Here is a 21,765-nt window from a genome sequence, read left to right on the forward strand (position 1 = left end):
GTCTGCGTTTTGGAGCCTGCATAATATGACTTAGAGTTAAATAATTTATAAATACAGTATTTGGTGTTAAAAGAGCTATTCTGAACAAAATCTTATTGAAGAATTTGTTATTTAGTCCATGTGGATACAGGGATTTGTGAATACACGTAAATGTTTTTGTAGTATTCACATGTGAGGCTATTTTCAATGACAGCTAAGAAATTGCAGTGGTGAAAGTGTAGCAGTTCATCTTGTTTTTACCATTGGGCAGATTATTACTTTGACCTATTTAGGGAGTTTGATGTTTATACTACATAATGAGTATTGCAAATTTTACAAGTAGATAGATGACCTTTTGCAAAAAAGGTAGGGAATTTGCTATGGTTAATTTCGAGATTGCCCATAGAGGGACAGATCAGACAACATTTATCGTGGCATTTGGAGAAGGACGGTGTCTGATTTAGAATATACTTATTGTGTCTGGGTTTGAAATGAACAGAATTTAGGTCAGGACCAAAAGTGTGGTTTTCCTGTGAAAGATTTAACAGACCATCCTCAGGAGATGGATGGAACGCAGCATGTTTTCTAGCAACACAAGAGGTGACACAGTGCTGACACCATTTTCTTATCTGGTTTTTTACTTATCTTGTATGGAAGATCTAAATTGAAATAGAATAGCCTCGTGCTAAGCAGCAGATGGCTAAAACTTAAATGAACATTAAATTAATTTTTAAAGTCAGTTACAGTTGATTAAAAAAAAAAAAAAAAAAAAAATGAATAACCAAGGTATAACAAATGCACCAAAATACAAAAAAGCAGCAGTAAAGGATGCAAAAGTATATAAGCATGTAAGAATACATGTCTCGTAAAGTTTGCATAGATGGAGTTGAAAATTGTGCTAAGGACTAGAAGGGTAAGGATAGTAGAAAAAACAAGTAATATGGTTTTGAAAAAGGCAAAATAATGTAAATATCCTAAAAGTTATGATGAATTAAGAAAATTATGGGCTGAATTGCAAAGGCTATTTGGAGGTGAAGGAACTGTAAAGTAAAAATATTAATACCAAATGATTAAACAAAATAAAATAAAATAAAAGGTGGTAGAGCTGTCATCAGATATGGCAAATTTAGTTAAGTCGAATACAGGTATGGCAAAAATGCAGTCTGTCAGCAGAAGTAAATATTGATACATGGTCAGGTATTTCATCAGGGGACTACACATAACCATGTATCAGGAACTGTTTCTATACTTGTCCATAACAGTAGAAGAAATGTGAAATAAAGCCAAAACGAAATTAGCACATGCTTATACAGTATGGACAAGATAGTCCCAATGCAGTGTCAATGATACGAAAATTAAGGTAAAAAAAAAAAGTCTAAAAAATAAGTGTTTTCAGAGTGGTAAAAAGGTTTTGAAATAACCTGCATTTTTGAAAATGGAAAAATATTTTAGTGTTGGAATTTTGTGGAGATTAGAACACTTAAAATAAATAGTAACAAGCACATGGTATAGGTATTAAATTGAGGATGGGGAAAGGAATAAAGGCATAATTAAAGGTAAAAAGTATAGAAAAGTTAAAACATTCTATTGCTATTTTTATCTTTATTTAACTATGCCTGGAGAGATTGTGCAAGGCTCGTGGGGTAGACTTTTTCTCAGCATGGTCTGTGCTTTTTAACAGGAGAGAGTGCTTCATCAGGGATGGGATACACTTAAATAGATAGGGTGCAAGAATATTTGCTGATGCTATCGAGGCAGTGTTAGGTGGGTTGGAAAAACTGCTAGCTTGGGGGGGGGGATACACAGACTGATGGGTTAACAGTAGCCACTGGCAGAGGTGAGAGTGATTCTTGTACTGCTTCTATTGGAATGAGCAGCAGCCAGAAAAACAAATTTTGGAATGCTTTGTGTGGAATGATGTATTTAAAAGCAAGTTTGTTAGCAAAATGCATTAACATTAGATATAATTCTCTGTTGATGCTATTCAGGTGAGTCAGAAAAACTACTAGCTTGGGGGGATACATGGACTGATGAGTTAACAGTAGCCACTTGCAGAAGTGAAAGTGATTCTTGTACTGCTTCTATTGGAGGCACCTCCATACCCAGGTGGGCAGGAGCAGCAGTGCGTAGCACACGCTTCTTGATTAGACTAGGATTCGAGCCCTTGACCACCAAATATGGAGGATGTGGAAAGGTCAGGGAATGACCACCGCATATCCCTGGAGCAATATGGCCTTAGTTGCTAATGCTCCTAAAAACCAAATAACAACAACTTCTATTGGAATGAGTAGCAACCAGAAAAACAAGTGGGGATTTCAAACAATGCTGGGAGTCATGGAACAAGTAAATAGATGAGCTGTGTTAAGGTAACTAGGAATAAAAACAGGTGCATGTACACCAATTCTAGGAGTTCAGTAAATAAAATTGAATTTGAGGTGCTGGTCAAAGCATCAAAGGCAGATATTGTTGGGATATCAGAGATGTGTTGTCATACAGATACAAAATGAAGTCCGGGGTTTGAATTGTATTCGTGTACACAATTCCGGACTTCATTTTGAATAACCCTGTATGAGGAATGCAGAATTGGAATTTGAGGAATACAATGTGTACAGGGGAAGAGAGGTTATACTGTTAGTTAAGAAACCTCTTAAAATCTAGGGAAGTGCATCCAGTTGGCATGGGTGGACAGTGCAGTGTTGAGTCAGTCTGGTGTGACATAAGCACTGGGGAAGTGAAATTGAGAGTAGAAGTGAGTGTTATAGTCCTAACAACTCGGACGAGTATAATGAACTGTACAAAGAAATAGTGGGCTAGTAAATCAGATTGTTTTAACGGGGGATTTTAATATCTCAGATATTGACTAGGACTTCTGGGGTCCCACTTGCACACTAGTAAGGCTTTTTTGGATTTATTGTATGATTGTTTTGTACAGAACCAGAGGCAGTAATATTCTTGATCTGATTATCAGTTGTGATTCTTCATGCATTAAGAATCTGCAGATAAAGGAATCACTAGGTGGCAGTGATCGCAGCGTGCTGTTGTGGGATTTACTCAGATGTAACTACGTTCAGGGATAAAGGGAAGGGCTTTCGCTTTTGTAAAGGTGACTGATTGTCTGAGGCAGTTTTTTTAAAGTCTGTACAGTGGGATCAACTGATGGTGTTATCAACAGCAAATTCTAAATGGGATGCATTCAAAGAAGTAATCTTGGAAGCTACTAGGCTTTTTGTACCAACTAAGAAATACTGTTCAAGGTATAGGCCTAAATGGATGTCAGATGATCTAATGATACTCGTCACAGAAGAATGATGCATATAAATCATAGGGTGACACAGAAGCCTAAGGTTGGTGTGTAATCACGTCACAAAGAAGGTTAGGCAGGCGAAGGTAGATTATGAGAAATCTTTTGGCAAAGGATGCAAAGTAAAGTTCTTTACTCTTAAGTAAACTCTAGAAGGAAAGGAATGAATCAGATAGGTCCACTTTATATCGATAGTTCAACTCTTGATGATCCTGCTCAGGTAGCTAGCAAACTGAATGATGAGTATTTTGCATCTAAATTTTCAGGTAGTGGAATGCCAGTGGTGTATTAAACTCTGGTAGTGTGCTAAATGATTTTGTAAAAACTGAGAGAAAAGTGGAGGAGAAATTGAAGTTAAACATAAAAGCACCTGGGGTGGATAAGATCTATCTAGTTATATTAAAGGAGGCAGCAAAGGAAGTAAGCAAACCCTTAGCCATAATTATGTGAGCTTCCTTGGACTTGGGGGGGAAGCACCAGCAGGGTGCTCTGATTGAAGTGTATAAGTTTTTGAATGGTTTGAGCAAGTTCAATGCCAATGGGATTCTTCCTCTTGCCCATATTAGTTGCCAGAGGGGACTTAAATTCAAATTGAGGAAAGACAGTTGCAGAATAATGTGGAAATTTGCATTTGGCCAGTGGGTGGTTGATTGTTGGATCAAACTTTCATCTGTCCTAGAAGTTGACAGCTTAAATAAATTCAAGGCAGGACCAGACAAACAGTTGGTGTTAATGGATGAGTGCAATGGGAAAGGGTTTTTTTTTTTTTTTTGTTTTTTTTTTTTTTTTTTTTTTTTGGCTGATGCTATATAAACTTGCTTTCTTGCCTCTTCCTCAGCCAGGAAGAGTGTTTTGCAATGACTTTGTACCATTCAGCATCATGTGCTTCGGACAGTTCTTGGAGACTTTGAAACCACTCCAGTGCACAGTTTATACTGAAGCTAATGAATTGCAATTTCCTCTTAGAATTCAAACCTATCTGTATATGTTGCAAAAATACAAAGCTTTTTCTACTATCTCTTTGATCCCCAGTGTTTTCCTTTCTGTGAAGCAAAGTCTAAATGGAAAAGCAATGCTTTTCCATTTAGATTTATGGTCACATCATATCTGCATTGTGTTTAATTGTCAAAGATGTTCTTTTTATTGTTACAATGTTAGATGTTCTCAACCTGCAGGACTTTTGAAAGAACTGAGTAACTGGAATTTGGGTTTCAGTAACATCCCTCTGGATACTTATGTGCATGATCCACTGTGAAGGAATCTTACTCCTCACTGTGACTCCTTCCTACAATGGGGTAAGATTAGTTTGCCAGCCCATAGTTTCTAACTACTGCATGTTGACCATACTGCAGAAAATTCACCTAAATTTACAGTATTTCACTACCCCCAAAATGTGGCATATTGGAAGCTAGATGGATTGTATGCAGATAGTACTCAATCCATCTAGTCTTGATAAAAATCTGTGGTCTTTCCTTGAGGCCTGCTATAATTTATACAGATTTTGTCAGTGCATTATCAGATGTTGCCTTTAACAATGTAAAGAAATCTTGATACAGGACACTTTGGTACTCGAGCAAATAAACTCAGACTGTGGAGCTAACGAGACGGCCATTTGGCTATCTTCTCTAGTTCCCTACATGGACTTTAAGAGCATAATTCATAAAACATGCACTCTTGAATGGGCACAGATATGGAGAAAACAGGTTTGTTACAAACTCCATTAAATTTTAAACTGAACTGCAAATGGATTTCTGGATCCAAAACCGAAAAGAGGATGATGCATTGGCTACACATCTTATCAATCTCTATTTATAGACTAAAATCCTCCTCAGTGCAGTTCATGTAAAACCTAAATTACTATCAAACACCTTAATTAAATGGCCCTGTTACTCAAATATCAGGTTGAGCACTATTCATACTCTTTCAAACCTACAGGTCCCTCCAATACCATAACATCATCTAGGAGAGACAGCAAATTTTACAGAATTTTTTCTTTATTAGACAGATAAAACTTGATTCTTGCATACAATAACCTATTGTAACTGCAGCCAGTAACCAGAAGAACAAGGTTTTTTTTTTTTTTTTTCTTTCTTGATTTCATATAATTTTACTAAAGCCAGATAGATTTGACTATTGTATAGCTTTGGGGCTCTAACTTCATATATTACATGACTGGTCCCATTGAACAACTTTATAGCTGTTTTATAAGTATTTTCACTCAAGATTTCCTGCTATGTAATGAAGAATCATGATTCGTGTCATTGGAGTGATGTTTTAAATAAATGGCAGATCAAGAAGTAGTGCAATACCAATGTTACTTTGAAGGCAAAGGTTTTTTTTCGGTGAGAATTAAAACAACCATTGCATTCACTGCACAACTCAAATCTTGCAGGCCGTGAAAACACATGGAAGTACAAGATAGTCCTCTAACCTTCATACATAGTTTAGCAGTGGCAGAACTATCATACTATCAGGTCTACCATTTCAGGAAACCCAAAGAGTCAGAGGCTTGGTTGTTAACCCCGAGCTCATCATACAAGGCCGATTTGACTGCCAAAAAAAGATAATACTTCAGCTATTCATTTTCTTTGTCTAATCATCCACTGCTGAAACTCCTAATAGCTGTTTTTTGAAAATTTATTTTATTTCTCTGCTAAAAATTTCTAACATCTGCTAATTATTGCAAAATTAATCAAAAATTCACGAATTAAGTTGGGTAGTACAATAACCTATTGTAACTGCAGCCAGTAACCAGAAGAACAAGGTTTTTTTTTTTTTTTTCTTTCTTGATTTCATATAATTTTACTAAAGCCAGATAGATTTGACTATTGTATAGCTTTGGGGCTCTAACTTCATATATTACATGACTGGTCCCATTGAACAACTTTATAGCTGTTTTATAAGTATTTTCACTCAAGATTTCCTGCTATGTAATGAAGAATCATGATTCGTGTCATTGGAGTGATGTTTTAAATAAATGGCAGATCAAGAAGTAGTGCAATACCAATGTTACTTTGAAGGCAAAGGTTTTTTTTCGGTGAGAATTAAAACAACCATTGCATTCACTGCACAACTCAAATCTTGCAGGCCGTGAAAACACATGGAAGTACAAGATAGTCCTCTAACCTTCATACATAGTTTAGCAGTGGCAGAACTATCATACTATCAGGTCTACCATTTCAGGAAACCCAAAGAGTCAGAGGCTTGGTTGTTAACCCCGAGCTCATCATACAAGGCCGATTTGACTGCCAAAAAAAGATAATACTTCAGCTATTCATTTTCTTTGTCTAATCATCCACTGCTGAAACTCCTAATAGCTGTTTTTTGAAAATTTATTTTATTTCTCTGCTAAAAATTTCTAACATCTGCTAATTATTGCAAAATTAATCAAAAATTCACGAATTAAGTTGGGTAGTATATACATGTTGATTAGCATCTATCACTTATTGATAGTAAGCTGGCTTTACTGTTGCGTGTTTTCCTCTAATCAGTAACGCTATCACTTCATGATATTGATGCATTGTCTGGAATCAAAACTGTTGATGCACGTGCTTCACATTTCGGCACCTCCATGGGCAGGAGCAGCAGTGCGTAGCACACGCTTCTTGATTAGACCGGGGTTCGAGCCTGTGACCACCAAATATGGAGGATGTGGAAAGGTCAGGGAATGACCACCGCATGTACCCGTAACAATATGGCCTTAGTTGCTAATGCTCCTAAAAACCAAATAACAACAGCTTCACATTTCATGCAGTAGATGCTCCTGTTACTGATAGACTGGCATCCAGTAGCAGGCATGTGGTTTGTCAATGTGGATTTGGATTTGGCTTGCCAACAAGTCTCTAAGGTTAGTTCTAATTCCAAAAATTAATTAAAAATATGTTTTGTAATATAAAATGGATTTTTCACAGTTGTGTTTAGAAAAGATTGAAAATATAGGCCTCATCAAAGTGAATAGTTTGCTGGTTTTTACTTTTTACCAAATTTAGGCTCATGAAGTCTTACCTCATGTGCTTATAGGAAGAAAAATCCTTTTCGCATCTGCTGATGAGTTAAATGTTGCATGGGCCTTTCAGCAATTTTGTGAGGAAGACCCTAAAATTTAGTCTTTGAATTGTTCTTTGAAGGCAAACATTAATCAAGACAGAGTATCTGAGTTTGTTGAAATAAATGATGCGTGTACATATTACAGAATATGTACGCACATAGTTATATAGTGAAACGCATAAGTATGGCCTATAAACAAGAAGTCTGCTATAATGAGCAGTATTTAATGAACACACAGCTACAAGGGTGTTTCAATAAAGAATTGCCCTCACCTACTTCCACATATCAGAGTCATGATATTTTGTGACATCATACAAATCTCTGTACTAAAAAGCAAAGGCCAAACAATTTTCAGTAAATAAGTGAAGATTATTTATTTTTTTGATAAACTTCACACTTGAACGTATGTCTGTAATATAGTTTCTTCTGTAACTATAACAAACATTAGTATATATCAAGATTAAGTAAGGTTAGCAATGGGATGCTTTATAAATTATAACTTTCAGGCCATTAGCAGAAAAACTAAAACAATTTGTCTTCAACACCATGTTGCCATTTGATTAAAGCTAATTTCAGACATCAAAATTCATATTGAATTAGTCTCTGGTAAAAACGGTCAAATCAAAAATTTCAGTTTATTTTTAATTCAATTTTTTTTTTTTTTTTATGTTCAGCAGACTCTAGATTAACTGGGACACTTCAAAATTCCAAATTAAAAAAAAAAAAAAAAAAAAAAAAAATCAACCAGAAATCAAAAAAATTCAAGTAATAGCTGGAATAGGTATAAACAGATATTTTGCAAGTCATAAATAAGCAACAAGCGGCATTATAAGTCGTCATTGGGAGATTAGTGTACCTATTATCTTGCCATCCCCGCTGCTCAAAAAGGGGTGGGGGGAAGACACCAATTGTTTAGTTTGTTTTAGTGCATCGCATTGATTGTTGTGTTCCATTGCAGCGCAAAAAGACAATTTTGTTTCGTTATTTATGTCAGGGGTGTCTGGGTTTGCTTTTTTTTTTTTTTTTTTTTTTTTGTTTAGAAATTGCAAAAATGATGGGTAAACGCAGAAGAGTTGCATTTTCTGTTAAACAAAAACTTGAAATTATTCAAAAGTTTGAAAACGGTGCATCTGTTAAATCTCTAAGGAATCATAATAAGGATGTATTAAAATGGCCAAACATTAACAAGTATCGTTGGATTTCAGATTTGTCGATAATAATATAGTAACAATATATTATTAGTCATTCCCGAGTTACGTAAAACTCTACGAGGTAAGAATTCCTGGAACTTATATCTTACGTATGTCAGGGACTTTGGTATTTTTGGATTAACCGGGAAATCTATTATCCGGGATTTGTTTTTTACCATCTATCCTGGAAAATTGAGAGTCTACTGTATATGCATTTTAGTTAGTAACTTTTGAGTACAAAAATATACAATCAATCTGATTGTATATTTTTGTACTCATTTTTTACTATTAGAAATTAAAATATAGGTACTCTTTGTACATATATTTTTAAAGCATATACAGTAAACCCCCGCTATTCGCGGATGTTACGTTCTTGAGAAATGACGCGAATACTGAGTTATGGCTCCCATAGTAATAAAGGGGTTCTGTTCCAAAGTATGAAATATATAAAAAAAACTAGTCTAAAATTTTGTCTATGTATGTATTATATGTACCTTCATAATATGACTATGTACATAGTGAAATGCAAGCATATGGCATCGAAATGAAAATAAGAAACAATTTAATATTAAATGTAATATTTATTAGAAATTTCAAACAAATCTTTCAAACTAGCGCCTTTGCTAGCTAAAAAACTTATCCCGCCAGAGCTATCACCAGTTTTGCTAAAGTGTTGATAAAGGAGTTTTTTGCCTTTTCACGAATGATGAGTGAACTTAATGGAATTTTATTTTGAGTTCGGTCTTCTATCCACAGATTTAAAGCTTTTTCCATTTTTACTAATTTAACATCTCGAGTTAGAGCAAATTTTTGAAGCAATTAGCGCATTTTCACGGACACTACGGCAGACTTTTATTTCTTATGTTTCTTTATTGATCGTACCGTTGACTCATTGATTTTATAATGTTTTGCCACTGAGGAGACACTTTCACCATTAGAAATTGTCTAATAACTCAATTTTATTCACTAATGTCATCACCTTCTTTGATCTTTTCGCATTTCCCTTGTTATTCGTAGCCATATTTTTTGTATGGGTTAGAAAGAACTTGTCCACAATAAAGTCACTTTCTTCCGTTAACACACTCGAAAAAGTCTGTTTTACACTGCAAAACGGTAGATTTATCATTTTTGTAAGCATATCAATTTATAAATTGATAAATTTATTCAATTTATAAGCATATAAATTAAAAGCAAATGACGAAACCTTCCATGACAAGCGCATAACACATACTGAACAAGGATTAGCGAGAAACATCCACGCTCGCGATTTTGTCACCCCTCTTTCCCCCACCCACTGAGCGCTGTTTTGACCAGGAAAGAATTTTAGTCACGGCATGTTTTTTTATGGTGGAAAATATTCACCGCGCTTTAAAATTCACGTTTTTTTAGGTTTTTATTTTATATTAAATCAGCGATTGCGAAACCACGAATACAGATACCGCGAATAGTGGGGGTTTACTGTATTTTTTGGACACCTCAATAATGGATATCATGGTATGTAGTTATTCATTTTTGGGAGGCTTGACTGTATTAATCCAAAACCTGATCTTTTACAGGCTCAATATCCATCCCTCAAATAGGATTGCAGCAATGCACATACAGAGTTGTCTATACTTCATTTTCAAATCTGCATGATACCACAAATAAAATAAAAATTCTTGTCTTTGGTTTGTAAATTCCCCCATGTGATTAGCTGAATGTCGAAATTAATTTTTCAATATTCCAAAAGAAGCAGGCATATCACCACTGGGTCATCATGTCTGCAATACTAGGGTACCTGCTCACCCACTGATGATAGGCCAATAACCTTGAAACATGTCTGGGTGGTGGTACTCACTGAGAATAAGTAACAATAGTCTTCTCTATTAGTGAAGTGTTACTTATTTGAGGTAGTGCAGTATCATGGCAACTCGTCGTGAAGGCAGAGCACAATATGAGAAAGAGCAAATGATGCCCACAACAACTACTTTGTAGTTTTTTAAGAGTGTCTATTGTGAATAATGAAAATTAATGGAATAAACTTATCTGCAAAAAGATCAAAAGCTTCCTAATTCATTTTAAAATATGAGGTCTAAGTTTCAATCTCGGTGATTATTTCCTTCAACATTCTGCCAATCCCTTTTTACTTCTTTACGGTCACTGAAAGTTTAAATTTTTTTATAAATGACCTGGTCTTGGCGCATTATAGCCTTAGTGGCTAATGCACCAATAAAACCAAACCAAACCATTTACTTTCTTTACAGAATCTCTATTATTGGTTACCTCAGTATTCCTAATTATTTGCTCTGATTCCTTTCACTTTAAAGATATTAGTCTTCTCTAATATTCCCTGTCAGACCTTCCAAAGGAATGTTTCTCCCAACTACAGATCACTCAGCACTTTTTTTTGCTTTGAAACTCCTTCTTTCTCCAATCTAACTTTCCTAATTGAGAAGTAATTTTCCTAGGTGATTTTTATGTTCATGACTCTAACTAGTTTTAATATTCTAGTTGCACAGACCCAGCTGGTAGAGATGCTGAGGCTTTTGCCATTGCTCCTTGACCTTGCACAAGTTATTCATTCACCTACTACTACTATACTGGTCATAACCACACAGCTGATGCTCTTGATCTTTACTTCACCAACAGAACTGCATGCTTTTCTTCAAAGCATACAGTTCTGTTAGATCAGTCTTACTTTTGAGGAGCAGTGTTGATCTGACAAGAATACTATGTCGACAATAGGATAATGTTGTAAATTGAGAATAATTTTTTTTTTTTTATCATGACTGTCCATATAGAGATTCCAAACGTTGCTCTGAAAGTTGTAGCTCCCAGTTATAGGAGATTTATTTTTACGATGTTGGTAATTTTACGAGTTAAGAGTATGTTGGTATTTTTGCAAGTTGGTAATTTTACGAATTTGGATGAAACATAGTTGCACTGTATGAATTAAACATTATACACTAAGGGGTAATTATAAAGTAAATCACTTTGGTTGACTTTTGGTGGAACAGTTAATGGTTGGCAGTTACTCTGCCAGTTGCACACAACACGGTTGTCTCTTGGTGGTACGATTTTTTTTTTACTTTGCATTTCTGCATACATTGGATAGGGTTCATTCCATATTTCATCTCCCTACAACTAGTTGAAGTGATGAACTTCAATTATAACAACCTTGTGTGCATGCAGAGAGTGTTGCTTCATCAATAATAATGACCCATGTTTTACTCTATAAACAACTTGTTCAGCATAAAGTGGTACCCAGTTCGAGCGATCAGGTCAGACTGATTTTGACTGGTTAAAAGTTGAATTGAGGTTATGCTGTATTAGGCTCATTTTTGAGTTGGTCAAAACTGTAACCTAAACCACCATAGAACTTCTGAATTTACAGAAACATAAATGATTTAAAATTTAAAATGCCTTAGGAAATAATTTATTAAAGGACATAGATTTATTTATCATTTACTTATTACTTTATATATATAATCTAGGTTATTGTTTTTCTCAATTTAGTGTGCCAATTGTACTTGTTGGAAACAAAGTTGACTTGCATATGGAGAGGTAAGTGATTTAAAATATTTAACCTCTTTTGTGCACTCTTGAGTTGAGTTTTATATGAACTACTTATATTTGTAACAGCAAATATAGTTTTCAGCAAGTGCTTTTACAATGGGTATCACTATACATGTTTTGTGGTGAGAGCAGTTTCCCCCAATGATATTTGGTGAAATAAATTCCTATGAAAATGCTCTGCTCCAGACTCGAATCGGGATTTTGCTGTTGGATTCCTAGTCATATTGGAATTAGAGGAAATAATTTAAATAATTATAATTTTTAAATAATATCAATTGCATCTTTTATGAATTTCGAAATCAAGAGGCATTCATTTCAGAATGTAACTTTAGTAGTGAACATTTATATTGTGAATTATGCTTAGATCCAGTAGTTGTAAAATGATCTAGATTCAGGAGCACGTTATGTGTAGTACAGCTGCCAAAAATCTAATCATTCACACATCCCAACTAGCAAAGTAATGGAAAGATGTTTTTGAAGCAGCAAGGCTTGATTGATTTTTCTAACTATTGACTTAATCTTTTCATTTCTCAATGCATTATACAACAGAAAAGTGTATTCAGTCATTCTTTAAGTTTTTTGACTCCTTAACAGCTGGTTTTTACTTCACCAGTAAAAATGGTTATGTTGAATGAAATTTATGAATTGAATTACATGTAATTTACAATATGGAAGTAAGCTTTGATTTTAAGAGTTGTCTTCATTAAACAAAAAAACATAGTCAGTACCAGTGGTGAGGTGTGAATATTTTAACAGTGGGCTCGCAGTTTTGCCAACTTTTTATTTATTTTTTTTTCCAACTAGGGAAATATAATGGGTACTTTTTTTTTTTTTTTTTTTCATGATTAAATTTTAATATTGCAAATAAAAAAATTGCAAAAAAACAGGAAAGATATATTTTATGTAACGATCCAGATCAAATTGATACAATGCTTTTTCATTTAGATTTATGGTCATATCTGCATTGTCTTTAATTGTCAAAGATGTTCTTTTTATTGTTACAATATTATTCATTACACTGAAAGCTTGCGCAGCTTCAGCACTGCTAATCACAGTGGTTTCAAGGATATTTCTGGCTTTTTTAATTGAAATGGGAATTTCACTGGATTTTAAAGATAAAAAACTGCCTTAGACAAAATATCTAAAATCACAAATTTTTATTTCATATTTTATCAGAATTTTTTTCCCCACCTCTTTCCAAGTGGAGATGAATAGTTCTTCCATATTCCACATTTCCAGGTAGCATCTGTTTAAAATACCTTTAAATTCCTCATCAGTGATATTTTCTTTATTTAATTTAAAATTACTCTGTTGCATTAATAACTGATCCTTTAAAGATAAAACAATGCAGTTTAATAACTTGTCACAAAGTAATTTTTTAATGTTTTTACTTTCGATTTTAATTCCTTCAAATTCTTTCAACTTCAACGTGCTCTCAATTTTAGCTTCATAATTTCCTACAGGATTTTTCAAATTAGCAATAGTATTGGTAGAATAATTAATCTGCTTTTACTATAGTGATGCTGCGACTTTGTAAAGCTCCCGAAAGGTAAGAGATCATCCTGCAGGATGTCAATCATTAGTGCTAAATCATTAAATTCCAGATTTAAGTCTGTTTCATAATAACGAATGGTTTAACTTCTGATTCAAAATGTTTGCACAAAGTGGGATAATTCCTCCAGTCCACAAGCTACAAGCTGCTCATCGTGGCCTGAACACACTACCAATATTTATAGTTTTCACATAAAGTTCTATAGTAATCATCCTTAACTCATGCTGGTTTTTTGGATATTGGTGATATAATGCATACAATGTTTTTTATTATTATTATTATTGCCTATATGTCTGTGTATTTTGGAACATTTACTTCAGTGACGGCCTAGATACAGTTTCAAAATCTGCCAACATTTCACTTTTTGGAAAGTTTTTATTTAATATCTTAGTTACCCTAATTTCTTCCCCACCCGACATTGCTACTGTCACTAGTTCTTTGAATACTGTTGGAATCACTTGGAGTGATATTCAGCTACTGTGACCATATAAACAAACAGGAGAAATTTAATGAAAGGCGTGGCTCACTCACTTCTCCCAAAAAGAAGACTGCTTGCCGGAGTAAAGGGGGGAACCACAACATAGGTTGACCAGAGGCTATTATCTGTGTTGGGAATACGCCTTAATCTTCTGACTTGCTATGGAAAGCATATTGACTAGCGTGACTACTCAGTATGTGGGATAGATGGCTGCATGGGTTTTATGGGCACCACTAACTGTTTCAGAACAGTAATCAATTTAACCTGTAATTCACAATTTTCTAAAGGCCAGAGGTGGGAACAATGTGCACAAAGTTAAATCTCTCATAATGTGTTTATGTGCAAATTTTCTTCATTCTGCTGAAACTATTTTAAATGTAATTACCAAAAGAATTTTTTTAAAAAATTCACTATAAAGAAGTTTGTTAAACAGAGGCCTGAATGTAATTAAATCAAAAATGAAGCAATTTTAAAATACATAATTGGTCGAGTGTGCCCTTAAAATGCTGCACCTGGGGCTGCCCCCCCCCCCTTCCCTATAAAATGAGAATTTCAACAATTGGCTCGCAAATTTCAAAAAAAAAAAAAAAAAAAAAAGCAATGGCCTTGCAAGCCCACTATAACTCACCACTGGTTAGTACTTAAAAGAACCTTCACTAATTCAGGCTATAATTTGGACTATAACTGCCTTCTTTGGTGTATGCATTTTATTTATGCAAAATTTAGATAGGGTTTTTTTTTTTTCCCTCCATGAACAGAACCTATTGATTCAGTTTTGAAATTCATTCAGAATGGTTTCATAGCACCTTGATAAAGTAATTTCATTGAAATGAAAAAAATAAATAAAAATTAAAACATCAACTCTTTTTTATCATTAGTTAATCCCTTGCATATCCTTCTTTAGGCAAAATTTTATAAAGCACAGTAATATCAAGTCTCTTACCTTCCAGTACTGCACTCTCATAGCTTATGGATCATATTCAGCTATAAATATTTACATCAGCGGAAACAATTAGTTTTTTTTTGATAATTTTGACAAGTGGAGAAAAGATATATAGCACATCTTATGTATGCATACTATCAGTTATGTTACAAGGTGGAATGAAGCAAAACACACTAGTAAGTGCATGGAAAAGCTCTTAAATGATCTTGTTTATTTAGGTGAATCCACAAATGAAGTGTAAATGTAAGAACATAGCTAAAAGATGAAATGCTGTTGAATGCTGCGTTTTCTCCACACTCACACTGAAGTGAGAAGTGGAGAAAAGGAATCAAGAATAAAATGGATGTAGAAATTGTTGATACTCTTAAATTTGTTGATTCTGATGAGGAATCAGAAAAATGATTCTGCACTTCATAAGAAATAAAAAAATAAAAAAAATGACTTCATGAAACTTGCAGTACAACAGGATCTTTATTTCAGCAGAATTTCTGATTACTTTAAAAAAGACAGTATGATTAAGGAGCTGTCATGTTGATTTTTCAGTTTCATTTTTGCTTTAATTTACACATGCTTCTTAACTGAAAGTTGGACTCTTAGGATAGTTAGGGAAATATTTGGTCTTATTGTGTTAGGATCAAGTATAAATATTTTAAACTTCCCATTTTCAAATTTTTTTTTTATTGGTATATATTGGAAAAATATGCCTCCGTAGCCGAGTGGTCAGGAGGGGGAGTGCAGTAGCACGCGCTCTGAGTAGACCAGGGTTCAAACCCCTGACTGCTGAATACGGTCGATCTGCCAACCCGCACTGGACCAGCGTGGCAGATTATGGTCCATTTCCCTCAGCATGAATTGTTGAGGAGGCTTCCATCCTACAGTGGGTTGATATTGGCAGCACTTTACTTTTTTTTTTTTTTTTTATTGGAAAAATTATTTTGGAAATACCTTTTCATCCCCCCCCCAAAAAAAAAAAAACTTTATTGGTAAAATCTGTACATCATGCCTGCTGTTGTAACAGTTTTGGACCCACTAGAAGGTTAAATTAAATTTTGTTTAAATTGTATTAGTATTTAACATATGCTGCAAGGAAGCCCTAGGCTTTTGCCTCACTGGCATAATAAAATAAAAATCCTTTTGTCCACTCCTCATGCATGTACTGACTTTTAGATTTCCCCAAAGCTGTCAGTCTTGAATACCTGTGGAGGTAACTTATTCCAGTGATTCACATTTCATTGGCTAAAAGAAAATATCTTACAATCCAGTGTATATCTTCCTCCATAAATTGAATTTGTTTCCTAGTTTTGGTATCACTTATAAACTTAATCTCGCATCCCCTCTAAGGTGTCTAGCTACCAAGCTCCTGTAGCCAACATATTTGGAGTCTTACCCCATATAGGCACCCCTTTTGCCAGTTTTACAAAGTATGCCATCATTCGTTGAAGAAATTCTTTTTTTTTTAGGTGTGGTTTCCATACTTGGACACAGTACTCCAAGTGCACTCTTACCATTGCCTTATATAGTGTGATTATGATCATATCTCAATAAGTAAATGTCTGATAAATTGGTAAGACACCATGGAGACTCCTTACTGTCTGTGTGCACTGCATAGAGAACTTCATGTCTACTTGGATTAGTGACCTTCAGATATCTTTTGTGTATTGGATTTAACTTAACTCCTCTGGATGTATGTTATTTTTGGGATTATTATTTCTTGAATGTAAAATTTTGCATTTTATATTGTAATAACATAGTTTCTGCTTTTCTGATGTTATAAAATTGCTTAACTTTGATAAATTTAATCCCCATATAATTAAAAAAATGGATAGAATTTTATGATTGATCCATGTATTTCTGAAAATACATCACATTATTAACATTTAGAAAAGAAAGTAATGACAGACTTTAACTCATGACAAGGTACTGTACTTTTTTCTTTTTTGCAGTTTGCTTTGAGTACCAAATGAAGGTGTGTAAGTTAGCTCCAGGCTCATCTGGCTATTTGTAGATATTAAAGAGATCTGAAACAGGTGAAACTTAACATTGTTGGTGCAACAACTTTTAAAGTGCATATGGCCCAATTTTTGAATGCCTGCAAGTATTCAAGATAACTATGGGAGCCTTAGTTCTGCTGTGGCAGTTACTGGCCAACATTAGAATGGTTTCATGCTAGTCATAAATGTGTCTTTTGCTGTACCTTCAATATGGAGAGCCCACAAATATCTTGACCACTTCTGCTTTTGTATGGTGAATGTATCAAAGTTTAAAACTAGAGTACACAACCTCATATAAAAACAAAGTTATCATGAATTAAAGACATGTCTACAAGAGTATTGAAGGGGGCTGCCCTTTTTTATTTTAAATTTAATACTTTGATGTTTTAATTTTGATATTTTATATTTTTCTGTATTTCCTTTTGAGCTTCAGAAGAAGGGAGTTAAAGCACCTCCTGAAGTGTCAGGCAAACCATTTTATTACTTCTTTGGATATGATACCTTTTTATCCAAAAATAAATTTGTTTTTCTATGCAGTTTTGTGTGTATTCTTTCATTATATATATTCAGCTGCATAACTTGTAAAATGCCTTTGCTTAAAAGGTATTCACTGAAGTTTAAAGTTTGTGGATCAAAAAGTTGTATGTCCCAGTATATCATCCTCTTTTGCTTTGGTGCCACACAGTGAAGACCTGTTAGCTTCCATTCTTTCTTACAGAAAGGTTAGGAAGCTGAATCCAGAGAACTTGATACATCTGGTGAAAAATATATAACTAGGATTGCTCTCTAGAAGCTTGTTCAAGTAAAGCACCACACTTTGCTAATCAGCAAGAATTGAATTATTTAGTGAAGGGACTTGGATCTAAATTCAGTGCAAAGTATCTCATTTAAAAGAGTGGAATTACTGCAAAGACTTCCATATACAAAAAAAAGACATTACTTATGCACATTTTTACTATTCTATAATCCCTGTGCTATGTTTTGATTCAACTGTTCTTTATGAAGAACTTTGTATTAGGCACGGTTCAGAAGAGCAGTCTTGTTAACCATTCAAGTAAAAGTTCAAAAGCATTGTGTTGCTTCACAACTGTCATTGTGAAGCAACACTGCTTTCAAACTTCTACAACAAGAAGTGATGGGAATATGTATCCATTAGAGAAGATAGAGTATGACTCGTATAAATGGGATGTTTTGTAGGGACTTCAAGATGCTGGGCTTGCTTCTAGGTTTACAAGGTTTTCAGTAAGTTCTCTTGTTTTCTCAGCTGCTGGGGCCGCAGGACAGTTAATTGGTGCTAAGGGGGGGGGGGGAATGGTCTGCTAGAATTGAGTTGCAGCCTGGCACACACAATGTAGTAAACAGTTTCTTGGTTCTAAAAATCAAGGAATGGGTTTTCAATACGAAATTTTTAGAAATCTTCAAGTACCGTGTTAATAGACTAGAAAAGAATAGCGAAAGCTTAAAAAGCGGTACTTACCTTGAAATTAATCTGCGATGGTTTACTTAGGTAGCGTGGTTAATGTTTACGTTGAATTGTTAAATTGAAAAATTAAAGGGGAGGGAAGTAAGTAAAAGTTGACTGAGTTAAATGGGCGCAAGGAAACAGAAGTGTACACATCCAATCCTTGGTTGTCATCGAAATAAAAAAAAAGAAGAATAATTAAAAACTATGTAAGTGAATCTGGTGAAGCCAATAGTCGTTACGAGGACTTTCGTTAGTTAAAGAACATCTTCAGTTGGTAATGTGTGGGGAGAGAACGCGTATGGTATTTTAAGAATAAAAAATTATACTCTCGTGACGCCTTTTTTGACATGTGGGAACTTTAATCTCGAGAGGTTCCAAATTGGGGAAAGATTGAAGGGGATAAAGTTCCCACGTGTCAAAAAAGGCGTCATGAGAGTATAATTTTTTTTTTATTCTTAAAATACCATACGCGTTCTCTCCCCACACATTACCAACTGAAGACGTTCTTTAACTAACGAAAGTCCTCGTAACGACTATTGGCTTCACCGGATTCACTTACATAGTTTTTAATTATTCTTCTTTTTTTTTTTTTTTTTATTTCGATGACAACCAAGGATTGGATGTGTACACTTCTGTTTCCTTGCGCCCATATAACTCAGTCAACTTTTACTTACTTCCCTCCCTTTTAATTTTTCAATTTAACAATTCAACGTAAACATTAACCACGCTACCTAAGTAAACCATCGCAGATTAATTTCAAGGTGAGTACCGCTTTTTAAGCTTTCGCTATTCTTTTCTAGGAATGGGTTTTCTTATTTCCACCACTCCATGTCAAACTGGAACTGGTCAAACAACTTAAAACATTGAATCCTCAAGTGATCCCTTTTAAGCAAACACAGTCTGTGTTTTCTTAAAGGGAATTAAACAGTGTAGTGAATGACTTTCTTGGTAACAAGATGACTGAAAATTACAAAAAAGGGATACAGAATGCCACTCAAGCTCCATTACTTGCATTCTTGCCTAGATTTTTTCTGACAAAATCTTAGTGATGTCAGTGAAGATCATAGGAAGATTCTACCAAGTTGTGCATTTAATGGAGAAGAGGGACTAAGGTAAGGTGAAACTATGATGGGTGACTTTGTTTCTTGGTTTGGGATGATCATAGCACTGTCTGTTAAAACATTTTTAAGGAATGTGTGTGTTTTTTTTTTTTTTTTTTAATATGATTTTTCTTGTTTACTTGTAGTAAATATTACTACTTCTGTTCTGTACTGAGGCTAAACATTGTTAATAAATTTCATGTAGTATAACTACACTACATATTTAATTTCCTTTCATTTCTGGGGAAAACATTGATGCTAGGCAAAAACTGAGATTAAATTCATAAATAAAAAAAATAAAAAAACCCCAAGAAATGCAGATAGATATTTCAAACATTTATTGCATGGTTTATTATTAATGATGCCATCGTAATTAATTTTAATGGCTCAGTGCATTGCATTCACTTGCCTTTTGCTTCAAAAGTTTTTAATAATCTGTAATTTTATCACTAATTATATACCACCTTCATTTGCATAGTTTTTGCTCTGTGAAGAATTTGTCATTAGTAGATAGCTCCCCAGAAATTGTCCAGTAGGCTAACAGGTTGTAAATATTAACCAATTGTGTTAATGTTCCAATTATGCAGTGGAACAACAAATGAATATCAGATTTTGCTTTAAACTGGAAAAATCTGCAACAGAAACATGAAATGTTAAAAACTGTTTATGGTGATGAAATGCTGAGTTGTACCAGTGTATTTGAATGGTATAAGCAGTTCAAAGATGTGAGGATGTTCACATTTACCCAAAAGGAGGGTTGCAGATGCCCTCATTTGGAGAGGACATCCATCACCCACTCAAAATGAGGACAGTTGCAGAAGTTTGGGAAATTAGCATTAGTAGGGCATATGATGCAAGAAAGCAAGCATAAGCCAAAAAAAAAAAAACCCTTCCCATTTTACCCATCCATTCACTCCAAATGTTTGTCTAGTTCTGCCTTGAACTTATTTAAGTTGCTGACCTCCATTTCGACAGATGGAAGTTGTTCCAACTATCAACCACCCACTGGCTAAAGGCAAATTTCCACACATCTATTCTACAATTGTTTCCTCAGTTTGAATTTATGCCCATTAGCATTGAGCTTGCTCAATCCATTCAAGGCTTTATACACCTCAATTAGATCACCTCACAGATGCCTAGTCTGCAGTTTGCAGACTTAAGCCTTTCTTGATAACACCAACCTTTTGTCCACTCACCAATCTCGTTGCCCTTCTCTGTACTTGTTCCAGCAGCTCTACATCCTTCATAAATTGAGGCCTCCAGGCCTGTATAGAGTACGCAAGTTGTGGCTGGACCATTGCCTTATACAAGGGGACAATCATCCCCTTATCCCTGCTAGAAATTCCTGTATATCATAAAACTTCATATCTGATTGCACAATTACCCCCAGGTCCTTTGCATTCTCCCTGAGTGTAGTACCACCCAGTTGATATGGTACTCTGGGGTTACTGATACCAATATGCAATACTTTACATTTGTCAATGTTAAACTTCAATTGCCACCTCTCACCCATCTGCTCAACTTTTCCAGATCCTGTTACAGTAGCATGCTATTGTTACTGTCATTAACAACCTCGCCAACCCTCATATCCTCTGCAAACTTAGACATGAACCCTAATATACCTTCATCATTATCATTGATAAATATCGAAAACAACAATGGGCCCAGTACCGAAACCTGGGGGACTCTACTAATAACATTAGTTCATGAAGAGCAGCATCCATTGATAACCACTCTGTCTTCTTCCACTGAACTATCCTTTTGTAGCAACTTGACTTTAATACCAATCTGCTCCAATTTGTACAGTAGTCTTCCCTATACCACGGTATCAAAAGCTTTCCTAAAAACCAAGTATGTGATATCAAAATTATTGTTTGCATCCAATTCCTTTGTCATCACATCATAGTATCCAATCAAATTTGTCAGACAAGACTTCCCCTTAAATGCATGCTTTGTCTGAACTATAACTGCAGACTTGTCTAGGTGATCCAGCATTGCTTCCTTAACCAGTGACTCCATTATTTTTCCTGGAAAGAAGTCATACTAACAGTTCTGTAATTACTTGTAACCTTTTGATCCCCCCCCCTTTATGAATTGGGGACACATTTGCACATCTGCATTCCATGGGGACCTCCCCAGAGTCCAAGCTAAGGGTTTGCTGCCT

General features: G+C 34.8%; 1 protein-coding gene across 1 annotated transcript in view; it reads left to right on the forward strand.

The window, feature by feature from the left end:
- Window positions 1-21,765, forward strand: part of Rheb (Ras homolog enriched in brain) — a 157,880-nt gene that overhangs the window by 96,152 nt on the left and 39,963 nt on the right. Inside the window, exon 6 of the mRNA XM_090380417.1 lies at window positions 12,013-12,060. Coding sequence (XP_090236543.1) covers window positions 12,013-12,060 — 48 coding nt within the window. The remainder of the gene's footprint in view (window positions 1-12,012; window positions 12,061-21,765) is intronic.

The sequence above is a fragment of the Mastigoproctus giganteus genome, chromosome 1 (assembly GCF_048544385.1).
Source record: "Mastigoproctus giganteus isolate SK-2022 chromosome 1, ASM4854438v1, whole genome shotgun sequence".
In the NCBI taxonomy this organism is placed as follows: domain Eukaryota; kingdom Metazoa; phylum Arthropoda; class Arachnida; order Uropygi; family Thelyphonidae; genus Mastigoproctus; species Mastigoproctus giganteus.